General features: G+C 35.3%; 2 protein-coding genes across 3 annotated transcripts; one reads left to right on the forward strand and one right to left on the reverse strand.

The window, feature by feature from the left end:
- Positions 1 to 1,274: 1,274 nt before the first annotated feature.
- On the reverse strand, positions 1,275 to 4,579 carry LOC131847624 (UDP-glycosyltransferase UGT5-like). Of its 2 annotated transcripts, none has more exons than XM_059197234.1 (5): positions 4,386 to 4,579; positions 2,710 to 3,490; positions 2,413 to 2,635; positions 2,099 to 2,318; positions 1,275 to 1,599 (listed from the first exon to the last, which is right to left on the reverse strand). In XM_059197234.1, the coding sequence occupies exons 2-5, from the start codon at positions 3,370 to 3,372 to the stop codon at positions 1,299 to 1,301; spliced, it is 1,407 nt and encodes a 468-aa protein (XP_059053217.1). In that variant the 5' UTR covers positions 3,373 to 3,490; positions 4,386 to 4,579; the 3' UTR covers positions 1,275 to 1,298. The 2 variants fall into 2 exon arrangements, with proteins under 2 accessions (XP_059053217.1, XP_059053216.1); XM_059197233.1 differs by having other exon boundaries at positions 2,710 to 3,604.
- A 115-nt stretch (positions 4,580 to 4,694) lies between these two features.
- Positions 4,695 to 8,798, forward strand: LOC131847729 (cyclin-dependent kinase 20). The gene is made up of 6 exons (XM_059197366.1): positions 4,695 to 4,982; positions 5,802 to 5,990; positions 6,520 to 6,641; positions 7,268 to 7,382; positions 7,873 to 8,100; positions 8,605 to 8,798. Exons 1-6 carry the CDS (start codon positions 4,785 to 4,787, stop codon positions 8,689 to 8,691), a joined length of 939 nt encoding a protein of 312 aa, XP_059053349.1. The 5' UTR covers positions 4,695 to 4,784; the 3' UTR covers positions 8,692 to 8,798.
- The last annotated feature ends 1,152 nt before the right edge of the window (positions 8,799 to 9,950 follow it).

Raw genomic sequence — 9,950 nt, forward strand, 5'->3', positions numbered from 1 at the left:
AACGTCACCGGCAGTTCTTAGAATGACTCCTTTTTAAATTATTTTTCCGGTAACCTATACTTGTACCTATGCGGAGCAATATAATATTTCTATTTACCATTGTAATGAATTATTTATTTTGTCGATTCAAAAACACTACTTTTAAATAATAATTAATATATCAATAAATGATTGTGACGCAACATAACGGAACAATCCAAATAACTATTCAATTGAAGCAACGCTGGTTTAGCCTAGTAAAAGTAGGATTTTTTTTCGAACTATGATCTTGCTTCTTTCCGTAACTGGGCTCTATAGCTTCATCGGTAGAAAATACAGTCCGCGAGTGCAGAGTGCAGCGCATGCCAAATTCTCGGAGTAACTTAGAGCGGCTGAAGACCAACTCCTACCTTACGGATTCGACTTCAGTCTGAAGGCATCGCTTGATATTTGAACCTGAGCACATGTCACTTCTATCTGAATCTGAATATAATACAACATAGAAGTTAATAACAAAAAAGCTTTTTTATTACAATACAGTAACAAACTGTCCCGGCTTCGCGTAGTAGTAGAGTAGGTAAAATAAAACGCTATAATAAACCAAGAGAGTACTGTCGTCGTGTCCTATGCTTAAATTTTATTTTCTCAAGTTGAGTTTATAAATTACTATAACTCCTAAAATATTTATTAATCAGGTTGTATGGAGCAATTATAATGTATGTAATGTTTAAGGTAGGTAACGTATTTAATATGATAATGTATTATAAATATACTATTTAAGTCTAAGTAGCTTCTGCAAATACCACATAATTCTGAGATTTTTAGTAATGAATGAGATTGTTAGTAATGAAATCTAGTGACCCCTTTGCTGGCATTGTATCATATCACCTCGACCTGCACGTGGTCCTCGTGAAAACCATTATGGTTAATTACTGGTGAGTTCGTCACGATGGATTTAGTGACCTGACTTCATTCTCATCATATCATCCTAACCCGTCATCGTAAACCGTTAGCGCAGATGTGACCACCATTCCACTACCACATTGTTAATGATAATTCACAGTTTGTTATATCACAGATTAGCCAGCGTTATTGGCCCAGTGCGCTTCCACATACAACAATTTATTAAGGACACTATCTGAAACGTAGTTATCCGTTGTAACAAGTACTTGATTGAAGGTAGGTAATAGGTATCTCTTGAAATGACGTGCTGAAACACGAAGTACCTATATAAAATGTATTTTATTTGTTTATTAATTAAAATAATATACATATTAAGTAGGTTCATACCTAGTAATACATAAAATGAAAGAAAATAATTACAATGCCTTATATTTAGTACCTAAATCGCGCCTAGCTATAAATCGCTGGCGCAGCCTCTTGTAAATATAGCGTAAAATAAGATAAGAAATATAAAGAACAAACAGACAACCCGCCAGCAGGTAACTTAGAAGATCCAGCATGTAATATTTGAAGAAGGAGACCCCAACAGCTGGGGATCGGAAATGGCGAGCACCCTTATGCCGAAGAACATACTCAGTCCACCATACAGCACTGTCTGGACCAGATATTATAGGGTCGAAGATCATATCCTTAAGTTTCACAATTGCTTTCTTGTACCTGGAATAAATTATAGGAACTTTTTATAGGTCACAGAATTTTAGAAATTATTTAGACTATGTATTCCAAATATACAAAAATAATTCTATGTATAATGTTTTTTTATATAACATTTGCGGCAAACAAACATAATGGCCATCTGATGGTAAAATTTTACCGTGTCGCCTATGGACGTCTGAAACACCAGTTGAAACACATACGCGTTACCGATCATAAAATATTTTTTTAAAAAAAGTTTACGCGAGAGGAAATTACTCTAAAACCGCACCAACCTCGGACACTTAGATTCCAGGGTGTTATGAAAAATTCCCTCTCAATTGCGAGCGGGAATATTAGTAGATATAGAAGAGGTAAACAAAATCGACTGTGTAAAATATATTGTAAATATATCATACCTGCAGGATAAAATATAGTAAATAGTATCGCATTAAATAAATTACTACCACTGCCTGATTCGAAAAAAAAAAAAAAGGAAAGGAATTTCGAAATATATGCTTACTTTTCATTGGTCGCGACTGCAGAAATCGTTGACTTTAGTGTTTCCTTATCCAACTGGTAAGGATCCAAGATTTCTCCAGCTCCAAATTTAGTGACTTCCTTAATAAACAATTTTCTAGATCGGACTATTGGTAGACCAATAATCGGTACTCCGTAATAAATAGCTTCTTCTAACGATCGGGTTCCTCCTTGTGTAAGGAATACCTTAACATTGGGATGGGCTGAAATATATAAATATAATAATTTATGAATTCATTTTCGTAATACGTAGGTACCTATCATTAATAAACGTATGATAAACATCAATTTTTTTACCCAAAATCTCCTGTTGAGGGAACCAACCCTGGGCGATTACATTATCAGCCTTGTTAATCATAGTTGTGTTACCAATTTTCCATAAAACAGTGAATGGAAGTTCCCGGAAAACCTCTGCAAAAATTTGGAGAATAGGCGTCGCAAGCTGCTCTGCCTCTTGGACAACACCTAAACTGAAATACACTACGCCTTTCGTAGATGAGTCCAAAAATGATTTTATATTCTGTAAAAAATGAAACAATATTTAAATCTGATTTTTATTTGGCATCTTAAACCATTCATTATATCGAATCTTACCTGAGGTAAACTAATGCCCGGTTTTATATGCATACGATCTACAAAGATAATGGCTGGCACAGTTGGTCTATTACCAACTAATATTGGATTACTAGCTATAAAAAGCATATCTATGTCATATTCCACTTCTTGTAGGTCCCGCTTGAGACCGAGAATCTTCTTGGCAGCGATTTCACTCAAAGGAAGATAATTGTAGTAATATTCATTCTTTGTTTGGATGTGTCGATAAAATTCTACTACTTTTTGCCAACGCGTCAAGTTTTTATAATTTAATGTGTTTACATCTGGGTATAATATGGGATGAATCGGATTGCCTTTTCCTTCGTACTGATGTATTTTTCCATTCGTAGCGGTGATAGAGATATGAGGGACTTTGTATTTTTCGGCCACTGCGTACAGGAGTGGAACATCGGCTTCAGTAATAATTAAGTCAAATTTTATATTTGGATTTATGAACAATGCTGTCATCTGCTTAGACTTCAATTGGGCTATTGCTATTTTCAGGGACAGTTCATTGAGTGCCCTCAATCTTGGGAAATAATCATCTACGTTGCTCACCAATCTTTTGTATTCGTCCCAATAAGGTGCAGACTCTTGCCCTACGTCCAATTCAATTATTTTTTCTGTGTCTGGATATTGGAAGTTACCTGGATATGGTGTCATCACAGCTACAGAATGCCCCTTTTGAGTCAGTAAAGAAATATAGCCTCTGTATACAAGATGATCAGAAAATGATAGCGTTGAGAATAAAGCGAGTATCGACGCACTCTGTACTCCATGGCTGCAGTAGATTAAAAACAACACGACACTGTATTTTTTTAACCACATTATAATGAATTTGTATCAGCACATTGGAATAACACAGCAAATAAAATGTTACCGCTCAGTGCGATACCTGCGCAATGAAAAGAATTTGATTTCAACAACGTCTCGAACAAACACCAACTGTGTAAATACAAAATTAACAGACATAGAAGTCGGAACGTTCCCAAGGACTCGGATAAAGACAAATAATTATTTAAATAATAATGTAACGACACAAAAATAACAATGTATGAAAGTAGGTAGGTCCGTCTAAGTAATGGTAGAAAGGTCTATAAGGATAAGTGTAAATTCCTTATATAATTTATGATAAAATACCCGTACCTACCCGTCACAGTTAAATGAATTGTATATTTAGGGATAGGCTGTAGAACAACAGAACCGATTTAAAAATATTTATTCCACCGACCAAAATCCAATTAATAATTGCAATTTTCTCTCTACGAACATAGGAAACAATGAATTTGCATTAGTGAAATCGCGGTATGCGATTAGTATTTACCGAATAATTTACATATATTTGAATTTTAAAGAACTACAAACGACATTTAAAAGAAATTCATTTAAGTAATAATTGTTCAAAACCAATTAAGTGAAGGCATGTTATGGAAATTTATGATGTAAATAAAACCTACCGATTATCTTATGCCAATAGTGCCTAATCGAAACCTAAACTAAATCTATGAATAGATCTATCCTAAATCAGTACCTGATATTAAGGGTACAAAAAATTTAAATACCTAAACATAGGATAACATAGCGCTTTATTATACTCGTATTTGTTATAAGTTCCTTGAACTTTCCGTCTTCACCACAGCTATTGATAACGAAGTTTGAATGAACAGTACTAAAACATATATTGACGATGTATTCAAATGGCACTGAGATTATACTGTATCTGTATCCCTGGATACAATTTCAGCGATTCATTTTTATGGATTGGAAAAATAGGTACGTAAAGTAGAAAATTAAAACAGGATCACTCTATTATAAGTTCTACATCCTAGTTACTTTGAATTGTTTGTACGCATCAGGATTTGATGACAGAAACATGACATTCCTATACCGCGTTTTCTCCTTTTCTTTAGGAGTGAAGCAACTTTTTCTGCGTTCTAGGTTACCATAGCAACGAGTTCATAACAAACTAATAATAACATACGATTACATGTTCAGTGTCACAGTACCTACTTATATTCGCGCATCTTTTTGCAGGATATATTGAACCTAATTAGTAAATACCTAAATATGAAAACATGGAGAACGACGTGACAAACTATTCAGTGATAGGACGGATTGGTGAAGGCGCTCATGGTCTTGTATTCAAAGCACGGCATTTATCTACAGGTCGTGAAGTTGCCTTGAAAAAAATTCTGATCAAAAACCTCGAAGATGGAATACCAGTGAATGTTATGAGGGAAATCAAAGCTTTACAGCTTCTAAGATGTAAATACGTAAGTTATCGTTAATTCTGTAGTTAGTAATTGATGTTTTTAGGGCTAATTATGTATATAGCTGTTGTAGTGGTTTCTTATTTTAAATTGAACATTTTGCTAATATACATATATTACCTATTGGATAATAGTAGTTGCGAACCGTACAAGTATATCTGTACCTACCTCTGATACTGCCCGGGATTACCAAATGATTCATAACTACATAAACCCGTAAAATTTTAAATTATATAGATATATATAAATATAGGTATATATATAAAATATAAAAATCATAAAACTATATAAATAACTAATCCGCAAGCAAGATGAGATGAAGGCGATGCAAGTAGGCAAAGAATTAGTTTTTAAATATAGGCTTATGTGCTTTATCTTAAAGTGAAAGGAAGAGAATTGTTACTAATAGGGAATAGTAGCCCTATGTGTCTATATATGTCAGCTCGACCTCCACATGCTCTTCCCTTGAAACCATCATTATTCCTGAATTCGCTATGATTGATAGTACTTACACAGATAACATAATGTTACATAGTACTTATAAGTTTAACACAAGCCAGTACATCAATCTATAATAGTATCAAAACGAAGTCGCTGTCGCTGTCTGTCCATCCCTATGTATGCTTAAATCTTTAAAACTACGCAACGGATTTTGAAGCGGTTTTTTTAAATAGAGTGATTCAACCGGAAGGTTTATACGTGTAATACATGTAAATCCGTGCGAAGACGGGGCGAGCTTAGTTTCGTTACAAAAACAACTCAATGTGCGTCCAGCCTATCTGTCATAAAATAGGTAGGTAAAATATTTCTTATATTTCACAGATAATAAAACTTTACGATATGTTCCCCCGAGGTATGAGCTTGGTTTTGGTATTGGAATACATGTGTTCAGGATTATGGGAGATGCTGCATCACAACCAGCAAGAGCTGACACTTCCAAGAGTCAAAACGTATGTCCAGATGTTGCTTAAAGGAACGCGTTATATGCATGCCCATTACATTATGCACAGGGTAGGTTGAGAATACCATACATATAAACAGCCAGTAGTTAGTTGTCATATAAGAGATTGTTATTAGATATGTGGAAGAACATTTTGTTGCGGGTGAATGATACGATGTTGTTGGTTGAGACGATGTATATTACAGATGATATTAGACTGATATATGTACATAGAAATAATGATCTTATGTACTAAATAACAGTAGGAAAATGTAAGGTGGGGTGACACAGTTTAGACACAGCAGTTCTTAGTAGACAATATTGAATTTGTCTTACTAGCTATTATTAAATGCAATTATAATTTTCATGTATCTAGGTAACTGTGTCCCATACATTTCTTTTAAGTTTTTGTTTATTCGAATATATGTATCCAAAAATAATAATATTAATGCATACATATATCTATAGTAGGTAAAAGAGTAAAGTAGAAACTAACATAGTTCAATTTATGATATAATTTCTAAGTAGGTATATCTACCTACTGTAATAGACATGTATATTTTTAAAATAGACACCAGTATAACAAGTACTCTTTTGAAGGATTTGAAACCTGCAAATCTGTTGATAAATCACGAGGGCATTCTGAAAATAGCAGATTTAGGTCTTGCGCGTCTCTATTGGCCTGATGGTGGTAGACCATACTCGCATCAAGTAGCAACAAGGTAAGTTTACAAGCTTTTATGCAAATTTGTATAAATACTTATTATAAATAGAATAGTTTATGTGTTTAGAAGTTCGGGGTAATCTGCAATACCTACTATTGATCCGATTTTGAAAATCTTCTAGTATTGGATAGCCCATTTATCGTGGACTTCTTAGGACTATATAACATCATGCTATGATTAAGAGCGGAGCGGCAATAAAAAAATGATGCAAAAAATAGTAATATATAAAATATTCAAACTACACTCTACAAAACTATTACCTACACTGAGTGATGTCCTGGATGTAAGGTTCTTCCGCTTCCATAAAAATTCCTCGCTGTCATCACTTACGGCCTTATGAAGCAGGTTATTCTATCCTTAAAATATAAAAGGTAAAATAGACTATCAGAATATTATTGGTATTCTCCACAAACCAACTTTGATATTGCAAGTCATTTGCAAACAGCAAATGTAGATGTATAATAATTAGATACATACATAAGAATAAAAAGAACTCACTGTTAATATTTTTTAATAACGGTATGACGAGATACTCTCACGGTTTTAAAACCCGTAACAAATAGTATAAGTATTTCTTATATACCTAATAGTATTAGGTATTTAAGAATGTAAAATATTTTCAGATGGTATCGAGCACCAGAACTTCTCTACGGAGCTAGATTCTACACAGAAAAAGTGGACCTCTGGGCTGTCGGGTGCATTATTGCAGAATTAATTACAAAACAACCATTATTTGCAGTGAGAAATTTGATATTTTTACAGACTATTTCGAGCGTCAAGCAGTTTACTTTGTGGTCGGATTGAAAGGTCAATCAAATCAAAATAACTTTATTTATGTAGGTAGATGTAATAAGGCAATGAAATTACAGGCTAAGAAGCATGTCATCTTAGTCTTCTGGAATGGCGGGTGTCACGCGATATCTATAGTGCTGTTCATATGTAAAGTCTATACATAATACCGTTTCATAGGGGGGGGGGGGGAAGGGCTTTGATAGTAATGTGGACTAATAATCCCATTACCAGCAATGCACCATTGTCAGGTTAACCTCCTCGCAATTACCTGTGGAAACCATTGTGGTAAATTGTCATTTACCAAGATCGGCTAACTGACCTAACTTCATGCTCATCTTATCATCGTCAACTGGTGCCCGCCTGCGTAAATCGTTAACGCAGGCGAATGCACCATTCTATTGTCATCCATAAACAAAAGTACCGTTTCACATTTCAGGGCGAATCCGACATAGAACAATTGGCAATAGTTCTGCAGCACTTGGGTACACCCACCGAGGAAACATGGCCGGCGCACTCTGAATTACCTGACTTCCACAAGATAACATTTCCTGAATCCTTCCCAACGCCATGGCCTGATTTGTTGCCAGGCGTAGAACCAGATGCTGTGCAACTTGTTAAATCTTTCGTACTCTACGACGCTAATAAGAGAATTTCGGCGAAAGAGGTATTAAATATTAATAAGCAAAAATTATCCGTAGAAATATTATAAATTTGAAAGTGTCTGTCTGTATGAAAATGTAATTTCCACGGCGAAACAATCTCAATAAAATTTATTACGAAAATAAATTATATGATGATAATATATTTAATCGATTATGGTTTTGCTCTGAAAATCGAAAGGGCTAGGAACATGCTGTACTTTTTAACAAGCCATCTTCGCGATTAGTCGAAGTAAATTATTCTTTTTGCAATAGTTTATTCTTGTACTAACTCTGACCAGAGAATTGGGCAGAATAAAACAATATATAGCCTAATCATGATCGCGATACAATCTCTCTCTGCGTAAAATTTTATTATAATCGTGAAAATTTAACAAACAGTGAAGCAACTGCTTTCTCTTTATAATATTAGATAAATAAGAATGGTCCACGTAAATGCCTAGAAATATATATTTTCAATTTATATTCACAAATAGGTATATATATCTGATTCTATTTTATTTCAACAGGCCATAAGACATCCTTGGTTTCAAAATCGACCACTGCCAGCAACAATTGAAGAAATGCCAAAACCTGGTGCCATTAAATCAAAATAATACTCCTTTTTTTCTACATTTAGTTAAGTACTATTATAGTACTGTCTATGACAATGAACCATCTAACTAACCCTATCCAGCAAAAAACGAATCATGAAATCGGGCACCGTATAAAGTTATGTAATCTATAATATATAAAGCTGCATTACGGTCACTGACTGATTGACATAGTTGTTCTCCCAGAAGGAGTGCCGGGGGGTCGTGACGATGTATGGGGGAAGTGTACCTCTCGCTAGGGTGACCACGAGAAAATTCCGAAATTTGGGAAAATCCAAGATGGCGGACCAAGATGGCGGCTGAACTTTGTCAATTTCCGTCGGATCGATTTCGTTCAAGCGGTGGTTCGTAGCGGGCCGCAAACGGTTGCATGTCAGGTTAAAATAAAAAAATAAAATCCAAGATGGCGGCGTGAAAAATGGAAATGAAAATTGTAATTTTTCGAGGGTTTCAAAAACTGAAATTCCCAGGTTAGTTGCGAGGGTGCTGGCGACACCGGTTGTGGGGCATAGGAAACTCGAAGGACCCGGCCTCTAGGGAAAATTATGAAATTTCGAAAATCCAAGATGGCCGCCGAGTTGCGGGCGTGTGAATTTGGTCCTAAAAATCCGGATTATTTTCAAAGTCATTTTTTAGCTACAGGGCAACCCCGCAGCGAGTCGGCTTCTATGGGGCGATGATGGGTCTCGGTAAGAAGTATTGCCAGCGCTAAAAAAACTTCCCGAATTTGGGGTAATTTGGGAGAAATGTCCCAAAAAGTGGGAAAAAATTTTTTCGGCATTTTTGACAAAAGAGGCATCAAGGCCTATCGATAAACATCCCCTAAAGGGTTTTAGGTGGGTTTTGTTGGAATTTGCTGGCAACACCCATACATGGTTTGACCAAAATTGAAATTGGGGTGTCTCTCCAAAAACTGAAATTCCTAGGGTACTTGCGGGGGAGCTACCGATCCCTATTGTAGGGCATTGGGAGGCTGAAAGACCCGGCCTCTAGGGAAAATTATGAAATTTCAGAAATCCAAGATGGCGGCCAAGCTATGGGAGATTAAGTTTTTGGAAAAATTTTGGGATATTTTCAATCGCGTTTTTGCTGCACATGGCAACCTCGAAGCTTGTCTCTTCCTACGGACTTGGATAACTCTCAGTAGAAAGGTTTATAAAGCCTAAAAAATTTCCCCGATTTTGGGTTAAATTTGGAGAAAAGTCCCATAAAGTGGGAAAAATTTTTTTCGACATTTTATATGAAAAAGTCTTGTTGGTCTA

This window comes from Achroia grisella, unplaced genomic scaffold (genome assembly GCF_030625045.1).
Source record: "Achroia grisella isolate CSIRO2021 unplaced genomic scaffold, CSIRO_AGI_Agris_v1 utg540, whole genome shotgun sequence".
Lineage (NCBI taxonomy): Eukaryota > Metazoa > Arthropoda > Insecta > Lepidoptera > Pyralidae > Achroia > Achroia grisella.

Excerpts from the sequence above, each read along its gene's own strand:
- LOC131847624 (XM_059197233.1), bottom strand. The coding sequence starts at position 3,537 with ATGTGGTTAAAAAAATACAGTGTCGTGTTGTTTTTAATCTACTGCAGC. Across the intron at positions 2,636-2,709 it reads CGGGCATTAGTTTACCTCAG|AATATAAAATCATTTTTGGA; the intron begins GTAAGATTCGAT and ends CATTTTTTACAG. Across the intron at positions 1,600-2,098 it reads GCAGTCGCGACCAATGAAAA|GTACAAGAAAGCAATTGTGA; the intron begins GTAAGCATATAT and ends AATTTATTCCAG.
- LOC131847729 (XM_059197366.1), top strand. The coding sequence starts at position 4,785 with ATGGAGAACGACGTGACAAACTATTCAGTGATAGGACGGATTGGTGAA. Across the intron at positions 4,983-5,801 it reads AGCTTCTAAGATGTAAATAC|ATAATAAAACTTTACGATAT; the intron begins GTAAGTTATCGT and ends TATATTTCACAG. Across the intron at positions 8,101-8,604 it reads AGAGAATTTCGGCGAAAGAG|GCCATAAGACATCCTTGGTT; the intron begins GTATTAAATATT and ends TTATTTCAACAG.